This window comes from Bombus affinis, unplaced genomic scaffold, assembly GCF_024516045.1.
Source record: "Bombus affinis isolate iyBomAffi1 unplaced genomic scaffold, iyBomAffi1.2 ctg00000293.1, whole genome shotgun sequence".
Classification (NCBI taxonomy): domain Eukaryota; kingdom Metazoa; phylum Arthropoda; class Insecta; order Hymenoptera; family Apidae; genus Bombus; species Bombus affinis.
The window spans coordinates 17,111-31,210 of record NW_026108979.1 but is presented as its reverse complement, the minus strand read 5'-3'; the positions used below and the strand labels follow the sequence as shown (position 1 = coordinate 31,210).

The 14,100-nt window shown below is 33.5% G+C and overlaps 1 protein-coding gene and 3 long non-coding RNA genes across 10 annotated transcripts in view; 2 read left to right on the top strand and 2 right to left on the bottom strand.

Annotated features, from left to right (window-relative positions):
* LOC126927889 (integral membrane protein DGCR2/IDD-like) overlaps window positions 1-14,100 on the top strand; it is a 115,201-nt gene that overhangs the window by 96,507 nt on the left and 4,594 nt on the right. For 5 of the 7 annotated variants that reach the window (XM_050743877.1, XM_050743875.1, XM_050743876.1 and 2 more), the window contains exon 2: window positions 12,871-13,051. In XM_050743877.1, the coding sequence (XP_050599834.1) occupies window positions 12,970-13,051 (82 nt within the window). In that variant the 5' untranslated portion in view covers window positions 12,871-12,969. Of the gene's footprint in view, window positions 1-6,027; window positions 6,145-9,972; window positions 10,558-12,870; window positions 13,052-14,100 lie in introns of those variants that run through there. The other 2 variants (XM_050743882.1, XM_050743872.1) reach the window with 2 other exon arrangements.
* LOC126927892 (uncharacterized) lies at window positions 83-1,531 on the top strand. Its single transcript, XR_007716019.1, has 2 exons — window positions 83-471; window positions 913-1,531. It is a non-coding gene; the product is annotated as an uncharacterized LOC126927892 (long non-coding RNA).
* LOC126927894 (uncharacterized) lies at window positions 1,282-2,227 on the bottom strand. The gene is made up of 2 exons (XR_007716020.1): window positions 2,171-2,227; window positions 1,282-2,008 (listed from the first exon to the last, which is right to left on the bottom strand). It is a non-coding gene; the product is annotated as an uncharacterized LOC126927894 (long non-coding RNA).
* LOC126927895 (uncharacterized) lies at window positions 6,110-6,826 on the bottom strand. The gene is made up of 2 exons (XR_007716021.1): window positions 6,367-6,826; window positions 6,110-6,278 (listed from the first exon to the last, which is right to left on the bottom strand). It is a non-coding gene; the product is annotated as an uncharacterized LOC126927895 (long non-coding RNA).

The window sequence follows — 14,100 nt, the reverse complement described above, 5'->3', positions numbered from 1 at the left end:
CAATACACATGTATATACTAGACATAAAGATTGATGTCACTTGAAAACATAGTTTCAATTTCGTTAATATGTAATGTACATACATGAATCTAATATCTTATTATACTTTATTAATCTACTCAAAATTACTTGCACATTACTAAAATTTCATTCCGACAATATATCAAGCGCCTGAATAAGTGACATTAAAGTAAACATATATCAGAGAGGAAATAAGAAGAACTGACGCCTATGGTTTTCTATGTTACAGAGCTAGTGCTACACCATACGGCCAAATGCCGAAAATGGCTAGGATATCCCAGAGAGAGTAGTGCTGCACCATGCAGCCAAATGCCGAAGGTGGTTTATGCTAGTATATATCTGCCTATACGTTTCAATCAGAAAATCGATATTATGTGTTCATGTGAAAGTTTACATTTCCCTAGGAGCTGTATTTTGATAGATTTAAGCTTCTAATGAAGCATTTTAAACGTATAGAGTATACTATGAAGTAGATAGTAGTGCGGATCATTTTATATTCATAGTGGTGCTTTCATGGTTTCACATTATCATTTAGACTGATAATTTACGATTTCATCTATTCCCTTTTTTTCTCTTTTAAGCCTCCTTGTTCTATGCTTGGCCAGTTCCAGTAAATGTATTTAAAGCTATTACAGGTCATTCAGAAGTTACGTCTCATAAATTAAAATACATAGAAGAATGGCAATTACATTCTCCTTTTTATCATTTATATTCTATTATTAGAACACGTATCATTTTTCAAAATTTTCCTTACAATCTACAATTGTTTATGTCATCTTCCTATTGGTCATCGACTTTGTCATTTGCATGTCTCATTTTCCTCGTGTTCGGCATTTCAATATCAGGGAACGAATTTGTATCTTCTACATGAAATCATCTCTTTAATTTCAGATAGACGAATATGCGGCTGCTTCTGTTCCAAATATCTCCGTTACTGTGCCTGTTGACGGAAATCGGCGCGGCTGGGATCGGTAAAGCATGGCAGATCCTGCCATACGCGACCGATTCCTGGAATCACCCATCATGGCCACGGCTCCACTCTTCCGCGTTGGAAGTTCGCAGCGTGACCGGGGTTGGTCATCTCAATCCCTTGTTTAATTGTTGATTTTTTTAAATCTTTGTTTATTAATTCCAGGTTTTTTACATATTTTTTTTTTTTACATGATTTTTTTCCAGAATAAACGCTGAATTCTGATTGTAGGGTGGATACAGGCAAAAGTACCGATACGCGACGGTACGACATAGCCATGCATTATTACATTCTTTTTTTTTTTTTTTTTTTTTTTTTAAGATTATTATTGTAACTTAAATTTAAGCCGCTGTTACGCTGTGCCTATGTACGATATTTTAATTTATGTCCTGAAAGCCTGGACGCAAAAACAGGACAGTTCGTTAGCGTAGGAGGGAACTTCTTCGTTAGACTGAACTCTGTTGATTGACTATTGAAAGCGCAAAGCGTAATAAGTTATAGTAATTCTTTTGCACGAGATTAAATAATTCAAGAGCGTTATTTTTTAGTATTGATTAGAGTTATATTTTTATATTTTTATACTTTTATATTTTTATATTTTTATATTTTTATATGATAACCATTTATATTTTTTAAAATATCTTGTCTTGGCATACACATTTTTTCCACTCTTCATATCTATCCACATTCGTAACTGTAGGTGACATTTTTTTTAACAATTTTGCTATTATTTTATAATTCTTTAATTCATATTTCAAAGTCGTAATAGATGTTTCTCTTTCTTCAAGTCTTTTAAACATTGGATTCATTTCTAGCTGCCATGCTTGCGTACAAAGCAATTTTATATCCGCACAAGAATATTTTTCAGTAGATTTTATTATGTGACTCACAATATCCATATTCTCTAATAATCGGTTGCTAAGGTATAATTTGAACATATCAAATCGAGTAACTTCGTTTGGTAATGATACGTATATATTCTTTTCAAGGCGTCTGCGTAATGCTGCATCAATATCCCTAATAATATATTTACAATAAATATTATTGTTCTGTTATATTAATAATAACGAAGGAATATTCCGAACAACACAATAATTAAGATTAAGATAATGAATAATTATGATATTAAGATATTTTCTACTTAGAAAACATTGAAATAGCTATAAATGATATACATACCAAGGGCAATTAGATGCGGCCAAAAGAACTACATCAGAATTTCTGTTAATTACTAATTTATCCAATCTAAAAAGAAGTTCTGATCTGAATGTCTTTGCAAATTTAGACAATGTATACTTTACTCTTTTATTTGTTCCTATGCAGTCAATCTCGTCGATAAAAATAATTGTTGGCGAATTATTATAGGCAAGTTCAAATAAAACCTGTTCAGTTTAACAAATGTATTTATTATTTATTAAATATTATATTCAAAATTCCTTAAATTCATTGTTTCATCACGAACGTAATATCATTTCGTTTTCCAAACAACTATTCTATTTATATATGAATGACGACAAATAAAAACAAATCTTTTTAAACCTAGAATCTCTTCTTCATAGACAAAGGAAATCAACTTACACGGATATACTTCTCGGAATCACCTCTCCATTTGTCCACCAATGAGCTGGCCGTTATGTTAAAAAAGTTGCATTGGCATTCTGTTGCGACTGCCTTCGCCAACATCGTCTTCCCTATTTCATAATTGCTTGTAAACATGTATGGGAATGAAAGAAATACGAGTATCTTACCTGTACCAGGTGGTCCATATAGCAGAATACTTTTACAGGGAGCAAATGGGCCTTTAAACAAGATAGGGTATTTAAGGGGATACACAATGGCATCCTTAATGGCAGATTTACATTCCTCTAGGCCTGCAATGTTGTCCCAATATACATTAAATTTTTTCAGTATGATTTCCTGCGACAATACAAAGATGAAATGGTGCATAATCTCCGTATTAATTTCCTTGAGTGTTATGTAATTCATTATTTAAAGCTTTACTGAAATCCCTGTGTCATTGATATACAGTGGATTGTTTATCCAAGGTATTTGTTGGATATACAGTGGATATATACAACAATACATTTGTTGGATATTGATATACAGTGGATTGTTTATCCAAGGTATTTGTTGGATATACAGTGGATATATACAACAATACATTTGTTGGATATTGTTTATCCAAGGATAGGTATTTTATTTTTAAAAAGCTTTACAATACGTATATTAATTGAAAATAACTTACGGATAAAATGTCTTCAGCAATCTTCTGCAATTCTGGATTGTCTATATAAAGGTGCCGAGCACAGTTTGATATCTTTGATTGCCTGAATTGTTCCATTGAGACGTTAAATAGCTCTTGTGATGAAGATCCATAGTTTTCATTGGCAGAAATTGGTGTCACTGTCATTGCAAGATTAATATCATCCGTAGCATCACCCCTCATCTTCTGTTGTGCATTCCTCCCTTCCACAGACCCAGATACAGACTCACTTCTCGTTTGTTTGCTAACAGATTTGACACGTTTTACTACTTCTTTGAAGATTGAATGATATTGTAATAGATACGTTGAATACGTTGAGAAAGTTGAATAGTGTTAAATAATTTAAATTCTTACACTTTGTTCGCATTTGTCATTTCCCTCGTCTTTATTTCCTTTTCAGTTATTTTCTTGCACAATATAGGATATTTTTGGAATTTCATCTTGTAATAATTTTCATATTCTCTAAGAATAATTTCCAAATTGACGTTGTCGCAGACTCGATATTTCCGAGATAGACGAGCTTCCCGGATTAATACATCGCTAATGTCTACATATCTAAAAAATATAATTTTTAATTCATTGAACAAATTTTATGCTATGAGTACACACTATACGATAATCATCAATTGGGACAACTGTTTTATTTCTATCCTTTCTATTTATCTATCTATTCTATTTCTATCCTTCTGCTTTTTAATTTCTAATTTTTAAAGTTTGAATTTAAATATATTTTCATTTATAACTAGTTTATCTACGTTATCGATTGAGTTATTCTATAACAACCGAGTTACCGATGTCGATTTTCAAATTTTGATTCCTTCCCCTCTTTCCGCACTAATTTCTATTTCGATTGGTCACCGATATTATTCGAAAAAAATTGCAACTAAGAAGATATCTAAATTGCAATGTACTCACCCATTGCGTTCCAAATAATCACATATAAGGTACAATATGTTCCGATTACGTTCCGAAGTATGACTCTCCTCCTAATGCGACATTTATTTTTTTTTTATTATTAACAATAATTATTAATAATATAAAGATTTTCATGCAATTTTCTGTTACATTGCGAGTTTAATAAATTTGTTACACATAATTTTGTTATCTACTATCTTGATACGCGCAAAGATAAATCTTAATGATATATAATACAGCGTAAATGGTTATAAATAATTAATTATTGACAATAATTATAAGAATTATAGAAAGAAAAAATCATAGATACAAAATCAAATACAAATCATAGGTATAAAATCAATCAAAAAATGAACAACAATTGTGAAAAACGCAATATGGCATATCAATGACAAAACACACTCATGACTGTCATGGAAGTTCCAAAGTGCAAAATCTAGAATATTCCTTACCTCTTTAGATTGAGATATCTTATTTGTGGTACCTTGCTGCGATGATTCACCGTTCATTGTGATAGTTTTAAATGTGATAATGATATCCTTGTATTGACTATCGTTTTTCGATAGTTACGAGAATTTTCGTTTATCACTTTGAGACAATCCGTAACTTCCTTTCTCTTATAAAGTTTCCCTTCAACTCCGTTGAAAATTGAGCATCAAACAGGAGACGAACGATTTGTTCGCACACATAAGCAGGGTGCGAATATAATGATGGAACAGTCGAGTCCTGTCTACTATATAGTAAGATGGATACGACATGGAAATAGAAAGAGAAGGCTGTATATAAGCATTTTCTGTCCTTGTTTAATCGGGCATGCACACTAGTGGACACTGACGGCGCTCGTTTACCGTTGTTACATATTTCCGGTACAAGTACGCGGGCTTTAGAGAAGGACGGTCTCTCTCTTTATCCCTATATCGCGTTTTTAGTTCGCTCACGCGCTCTGTACTTATATCTATTACATTTCCACCATAAGCAGCGGCCGTGCAGTGACTTACAAAAGTTTCGAACTCGCGGACGTTTAATCACGTTCCTTACTCCGAAGGGGTAAGTACAAAGTTGCTCGTCTCAGTACTCTTGTTAGAAGTTTTATCATCTTTTTCATTTCGTGGTTACAAGCTTTTCCAGGAAATTCTTATCGTTTTACAAGAGCTGTGGGACACAATGACGTCAGCTATCGATCATATACGCGAATTTGTTGTAAATTAATTAGGAGAATATCTGGAGTTCTTTATCGTTGCCAGCTGTAAAATATTGGAATTTTTCATTTATAATTCTCATATTTTCGACTCTTCCGTTGCCAAGACCACCTTGAAAGATTTTTGGTACGTTCCATCAGCCTTGTTAAAAGTGTGCCCATTGGTTAGCTATATTGATTTTAAAAATCAATACGTATATCAAGTTTATTATCTCACAGAAACAAGGAAATTCGTTTTATTAATGAATTTTCGACGTTTCTTCTCAGTTTCCTTTAGCATCGAACGAAGAACATTATATTTCGTTTAAAAAGATTGAAATTGATATTGAGATAAAATCAAAAAGTATCCGTTGTTCTCGAACATTCTAGTATTCCTTCGCCGCCCGGGAGAAAGACAGGTATGAAGAAAGAGGATATTTTTTTTATTAACTTTTTAATATTGATGTTTCGACAAATATTGACGTGTGCAGTGAGAAAATCAAGTGAAATTTTGAATAATATCGTTTTAATAATTTGTGAAACGAATTAGTTTGGTTTTTTCCATTTTTATTAGTTTCCGTCAGTGCTGATTGACGCGCCACTCCAGTTTCCATTTCCGTTTCTCGAAATTTCCCACGTCCTTAGTCTTTGGGACTCTTTGCCCAGGTAACCTCATTGCTTCTGGGTACGTCTCACCGTTCGGGTCTCTCGAGCTTTCGGTGTCAGTTGTTACCGTTGAAGGAAGAGAAGCTGGTGACGGATATTATCGAATAAATCGTTTATTCTGGAAAAGTTCGAGTAAGTTCGTTCTGTTTGAATAAATCAAGACATAGATCAATTTTTATCGTATCATCGTGATTCGCCATGTCGTACGTTTGGTTTCGGGATACCATATGTTTTTAATTTTTTACTTTTAATTTGACATTTTACGCCTATAATCGTGACAGGAAGATACTTTCAATGAATTATAAATATTTTAAATTATAAATTATAAATATTTGTTATAAATTACAATCATACTACGGGGAAAAGTGAAACATATGTTTTCTTGTGGAACATGTGATAGTAAATTATTCGAAGCATAATAATGCTTAATTAAACATCTATACGGTAACATTTACGGACGAATATTGGGGTAATATTATCGCGTCGCTTTAATCTGGCATTTAATGCTTTGATTGCGGTCTTTGAAATGGCATCACAGATGCTGGTATAATATCACACGAAAAAGGAAGGACCAGTGGTTAATGTTGCAAGTGCACCAGTGCGTTGCAGCCATCGGGGGTGGCTTTGACGCCGGTGCCGAGGAGAGGCGCAGAACGTGTTCGATCGACCCGCGAACGCAGCCCGTGCTCATACTGTGACAGAGTTCGTTTCAGTTAGTCTCAGTCGCTGTTTGCCCGTCGACAGCGTATAGTCGCGCCGGCCAACGATTATTTTTTCTTTTTTTGTTTCTCGATAATTCTCTCGCAACACTCGTTCTATATGTACATAAACCATCAGTTTATCGCGTGATCATTGTTCCCGCTTCCCCTACCTTGTCACGTTCTTCAAAGAAGATTTCCCTTCAGTTTTTTGTTGTTTGGGGAAAATTCATCGCTCGGACACATGGATTTATCGACACGACGGTTTATCGAGGCATCAGCGTGATGTACTTTTCAAGTTTCATATTTTCTCTATGATACTTTCTAAGGAGAATTTAGAATTCGGAAGATATCAATTTCCAGGAAATATAGGTCTTTATGAGACCATCGATAGGTTTGAATTTAATTAACTCTCTTATAATTGGTATTTCAATTTTTTAATTCCTTAAATTCAGCTTTCTTTATGCTGTTAGACGATATAACGCGGGCATTTTATGATATATCGAATATATTCGTATATATTTTACTTTATACATTCGATAAATTTCCTTGGTTGGCCGGCCTGCAACCCACATACGGCACTTAATAAAAATTTGTTTCGTTAGAGGTCGGTGTTTGTTCATCTTCGTCATAAAAATGTCATGACGTCATATCATATCACAAGGGTTCTTCTGAAAGCTAGATATTCGATAACAAGATGGTTAATTAATGGTTTTCGGTAGCTTGCAATGTCAAGCTTTGAACTGGCGGGATCGCCTTGCTGTCAAATCGCCATTCAGCAGCGACCATATTCTTTAACTACGTTCAAGACGTATATCACGCTACAGAAACCATCAAAGGGGGATAATTGCAAGTTAGTTGCCTCTTAGAAACGAGACAGTTGGTTGTTACTTGTTATCCGTAGTTGGTAGTTGTTCTCCTTAGTCGCCACATATTATAGAGACAACATTCATAGTCACCAGTTGCCTTCGCTAATAGTTTCTTGTTGTCTGTAGTTAGTTCTCGTCATCGCTATGTATTCCATCAACCACGTAAAATTTAACATATAGGATTTTATTCTTTTTTATTCTTTCTGTAGAAAGATTCTTTAAGTAATATGAATTTAAGTAACTATTTTATGATACAATAAAGTGGAAAAACGATTATTTTACGTAACGTAATTTTTTAAAGAACTTTGAATTTAAAGGATTCAGATAGATATCTTAAACGTAATTAAACCCTCCATATCGTAACAAATTAAAAGAAATTGCGCAAGAAAGTACAAATACATTTAATGCATAAAACATATATTTAAAATCCAAATGTAGGCGTTGACGCGTGCGTGCTACATGTTCGAAACATTCGTTACATCCGCGATAAAATTTGTAACGACGAAGAAGCTTAACATATGGTGTGCTTCAAGACGACAGCAAAAATTGTTGGCGGATTTTTCGAAATTTCTTCCATTCTTAATAAAAATATATTGTATAAATATAGTAGGATTTTTCAAATTTAAATAGTTATAATGATTTGAAACTTTACAATCGTACGGTTCTGTTTTATCCTTTGAATATACCTGTCATTTTCATATCTCCTTTTAACTAAACTAAATATTTGGAAATCCTATAATTTGTACACTTCTATTTGTGAATAAGATCGATGAAATTAAAGCGTAACTATGCTTTCAATAATGGCTTCGATGTATTGCTCACCATTATGGCGGATTAACGTCTCTAAGTGATCGACCTTAATCACTAAATGGCAGCCGCGATTCAGTGGTAGAGCCTTACACATGACGGACGTTGCAAGCGCTTCTAAGACGTCTATTGTGAAACGTTTCCAATAGCATCGGTTACGACGACGGTGAAATCCGAATAGAAATATATATCGCGTATCGCTTCAGCCTGACATGTCTTAAAATAGAATCACAATTTTTCGTTCTTTAAAAAAACAAAAAAAATCTATAAAAATTATATGCAAATAAAATAGATAAATGGATAAATGGTTGTACAAATTTATAAAACAGATATTACAAATATACGTAAATAAATTATATATTTATAAATTGTTTGTTTAAATATCTGTTTGTTTAAATAAATAAAAGGGATATTTACGACTTACAATGAACGTAGTCGTATTTTTAGTTTTAAACAAAGCAAAAACGGATAACAACTTTTTAAAATGTAAAACTCAACGCAACAGTGGTTTTTTTTAATTAATCAATAACGTTCAAAGTTAATTAATTTAGAGTGGTTTGTACATTTTGTATGCTCGCCGTATTTTAACGTTTGATGTGTAACGTTTGATGTAGTACTTGATGCCCGAAAAATCGAAAAATAATTAAATTTGATCGTTTCGTCGAATTTACAAGTGTGTATATTCGTGTGAAATCCTATGTGCTTGTGTATGCTGATGTGAAAGGCGGTAATATATTTTTCTTTTTTCGATTATTGTTGTCAACTTTTGTGTGGAATAAATCAATTCCGTGAATAGAAGTGCAATCAATACAGCTTACTATGAGATGATAGCACAACAACAGTACATATCGCCATTGACGTCAGCTTCACAAAATTTCTCGAATATCGAGGTTGTCCATTTGGGTTAAGAATTTATTTCCAAAATGCCACAAGCACGAGTATCTTATGGAAATCCACTGTATTTCCACTGTAATTTTTAATAATCAGATTCCATATTGTATGCTACGATTCGAGGAAAATCCGCAGCTAATTATTATCTTTGCTGCCTTTAAATACCATAAATAGTCGTCCGTAAATTTTAAAAGATTTTCTGTGCCATACTTATATTGTGTATTTTAGTCTTAAGGTGCGGGTCGTGTTCAATTAATTGAAAGTGATGAAACTGTAATGGGTCACGATAGTCAAATATTAAAAATGGTCTCGTTGGCTACATTTAAAATCTTTACGAGATATATATGCATAGTACGTTGCTACTAGCAACGGGTAGCGATGAGCAATAGAGAACAGTACCTTCCTTATCTCGTCGTGATTATGTACATACCAGTAATGCACAGTACTCGTACTGAATATCTTACAACATCTACATAGATTTTCAGATTTGTTTCGAATATTACCAGCATAACCATGATAGTAGAATTCTGTTACAGTATTAATTCTATAGTGCCGTTATGCATAATACAGCCCTAAAATGTTTCTACAAATATACGAATATTTTCGTCAGCTACTATATTCCAACCATGGCTTATTATGAAAGGAAATATATAACGAAATTACTTGTTTTTTTAGACTAAATTAGTTTAATTTGAATAATTTTAGTAATTGTGTAGGATCGAACAACAACTTATCATTAGCTTCACTCGAGACTTGATTGCACGTAGCAACGTAATTGCGTTGGAACTGAGGGTAGAAAACAATGTCAACCGTTAGACGCGTCTGTCTGGCGAATGTGTAACGCGTGAATAATAGATGGCGGCAATCACGTGAACCCTACTTATAGCTGTTTCGGTTTATATCGTAGCATTCAACCTAGGGTATAACGATAGGGATAATTAGAAGTTCAAAGGCCGGCTGATCAGCCTCATTTTGTTCCATTTTTTAATCAAGCGATGAATCGACAAATTGTACAGATTTCGATGGTTATCACAGTTCTCTGGGAATTTTAAAGCGCGGTTCGTCGAATTTAGTCGGATTGGCTACAGACTCTTTTACGAGCAGCTTGAAACTCGATCTAGTTTCGAGAAAATGAAAAATTCGTTTTATCTCTTTGTTTCCCTGTTCCTTCCTTCCTTCCTCTTTTCTTTGCTTTTTACATTGCGTTAAGACCGGCTAAATAATATTGATTGCCATGGACGTTGGCTGGTTTAAAATCACTGACATCGACGATAACAAAAGTAAGTTTGATGATTATTTATCTGAGCCGGTGTTATTCGACTTGAGCTCTGCACATTTGTTAATATTATTCTAGTAGGGATGAGATACTACAAATTTTAAATAACTTCGATTAAAATTATATTATAAAAATTATATTACATTAACGTTTAGAAGTCAATAAAGTGGAAAGAATTACGCGAGATAATGTAAATATAAATTATATTACAAGGAAACAATACGGCTAGGTAATTTGAAACATTCTGGCTAAAATTGCATTCTTTCAAAGTTAGGACGTACAGTATTTACAAAGTAGATTAAGTATCAAATGGGGTACTTAAGAAAATTTATGTTATCATTCTTTAGTAAACATTTTCAGGTAATAGCCTTCTGCAAAAGCTGCTTTACGTTACGTTAACGTATTCATTATTAATATTAATCATATTGTTCTTATCTCCTAGGGGCATAACAATCCATTTTTATATTGTGTTAAAGCTAAATTTCTATTAGATTGTCGCAAAATTTTCTTTCGTTTTATAAAGAAATGATAGATACACAACATTTTTTGTTTTATGTTATTTTATATTAAATTGGAGAAAGGTGGATCGCACATAATTCAATAAAATAATATAAAGCAAAAAATATCGTACATCTATCATTTCTTTATAAAACGAAAGAAACTTTTCGAACAACCTAATATTTCTCTCCAACGACACTTCTACGATGTTAAAATATTTGATAAAAATATTTGATAAAAATATTAAGAAATTCTAATATTGATTTAAACCTATCGATTTATTTACTTTTCGCTGCCAGAAATTGTTAATTATGATTTCCACTTAAAAGCGTATTTCGTATTATGAGGATAAATGATCAAATTCATCTCTAATATACACGTTAGAGAGTCATTTATAGCTGCAATCCTGTTTACCGCTCATATTCCTGGAACTCGATAATTCACTAGGCGATTGCTTTAACCGTGCAGAATACATCCATAAATAATTAATCGCTATTAATATTCCATCGACTTTTGAAAATCCCTGATGTGATCTATTTCACGTGATGAGAATACGTGTAAAGTGAGGTTATTGCTTGATTATCTTTAGTCGAATAAATCGAGTGATTCAAATTATAATGCGGAAGAAAGTCAAAACTATGTATATTATTTTTTTCAATTTTTATGTATCATTTTATGTATCATTTGACGGAAGGAAATTTGGTAAGTAAGGTTCACCTTTTTTAATGTCAATGATTTTGAGATATGTTATTAAGCTCCAAATTCTAAGCAATCTTCTATATATATAACATACGTATAATAGCCAAAGTTCAACTCCCAAGTATACGCAAAGCTTTTATTTTCAATTTATGCGATACCACTATGTTTCATGAATTTATTTGCTAACGGTATTGAAACAAATAACAAGCAGAGGACGAACTATCCGTGAACTGTTTTGCCAACGAGTACGCTTCCAATATTTTCTGTTTGAGAAAACACACTTGTTGCTGTTGCAACTCCAAATATTTTTACAGCCGACGCTTTTGCCATGAATCATCGGCTAACATATAAAATAAAGAAAAGCCATAGTTGATTGTAATGGAAATTTAGAAAACCTGAAACTCGATATAGAAGGGAAAAATAAAGGAAAGGAAGGGAGAGATAATTGGAAGCTTGGGGCCAGGTTTAATTCACTGAAACCGGGCTGCTTGTGTCATCACGAAACAGAATTGCCAGTACGTCATTTCTGTGCTCCCGTCCTCGTAAAAACGGTTTCACTCGTTAAGAAAAAACGAATAGGCGGTGAAGAGAGAAAAAAGCAGACAGAGAGCGCTTTTAAAAAGCTGACGAAGCGTGCGTTGCCACAACGAGACACACAGTGCTATTTGTCGTTTTAAATTGCGCCGCAACTTGTTTTTGAGATCTTTGCTAGAGACACGTGAAAACACGTTGGAAGTATATTTCTTGTTTTTGTGGAATTTAGCTGGAAAATGAAAAATAACGTAAAACATGTACTTACGACTTACAGAGTAATCGAATGTATACACTATAATAACCAGCGATTTAAGACTTTAAAAGATCGAAAGAAAAGAAAAGAAAAGAAGAAAGATAATATGTTGTGGCAGTCTAACTTGATCTAAGGAAATAGAGAGGGAGGGGGGGGCAAAGCTTGTTAATCTGGAAAGAATACAAGCATCAATTTCAAGCACTTATAGGGAATCAAGCGGGCTTGTTAAGGTCGTAAGTTGGACAATTATCCCGTGTTAGGTTCAATCAGCTTAGTCTTACACAAAATTGATCTAATCATGTGAAAACAAATGTATTCTGATTTTTGTCGCAGATATTTCTGGTCTACGCATTCCAGTGCCCGCACTACTGACATTAAAACACCTGATTTTCCCATTTACTACAGCGACAAATTTCTTGATCCTTCACAATCATGAAGGACTTGTCTGCGACAATACCTGCAATGATCATCTATGTGCAGGCTATTTTCATCACTATCTTCCCGTTAGGGGCTGGTAAGTTGATACTGATTAATTATACCATCGAAATTCTATATAATGGCTACAAAAAATATTTGCATCATTACCCTCATTTCCTAACGAAGCGCGTTTTTTTACCAAGTTTTATATTTCATTTCATAGTATCAAATCCCTGTGGTTACACGAAAGTATTAAATGATAGGAAACTTGATATACACGAATTTAATTAATTAATAAATTAGTCGATATACAGCCATTATTATTTCATGTGAAATATTATAACGTCAAAAACTTAACGTTCTTGTACGTACAGTATTAATCACAAATTGTAAGAATGTTTACTGATAAGCAAAATAGATAATATGGAAAACGCAGACCTATGGAAAGAGAATTCCTGACATTAGACAGGAATACGGGATTGCACGAAATATTTTATGGTATGTCTAACATGGAGAATATATGCGGCGAAGTACGAAAAATTCATCCTGAGATATGTATACGACCTACGCGGTACGGGACGTGTTATAAATGGTTTCCGCCACTCAGCCGTATTTGAATTTGTGAACACGATCGAACAAATGACGCGACAATTATTAATTGCCGTCTCTGCCTTAGTAACGATTCGCGTTGGAACGAGGTCGAATCGTTCCGATTCCACGCGCGATTAACAAATAATTACAGTGGACATCAATTACTTGGATGACCTTCGTCATTTCAGCTTAAAACGATTAATTTGATCAAACCAACCAATTATTTCAGTTAATACAATCTGCACTTTAAATTCGCACGTCTTGTGTATACACACCGGGCCAGAGAAAAGTTTTCATTCGTTCGAGTAGAACCTTCGTAGTCCTTGAGGACGCGTGTCGCTTCTCGTGCACCTAAAGTTTCGCTCAAATTAACCGATTTATTTGAATTCGAGCGAGTGAAAACCTCTTTGTCACCGTGAGTTTGTTACTTAATTGATACTTTTAGATGCCCTTTGCTTTCAATCTCTTACATCCATTCTTAATTAGTCAAGTCGTTTGACTTTTGACAAGTATTTTGAAACCATTTTACTAACACGAACCTACTTTTTTACTTGA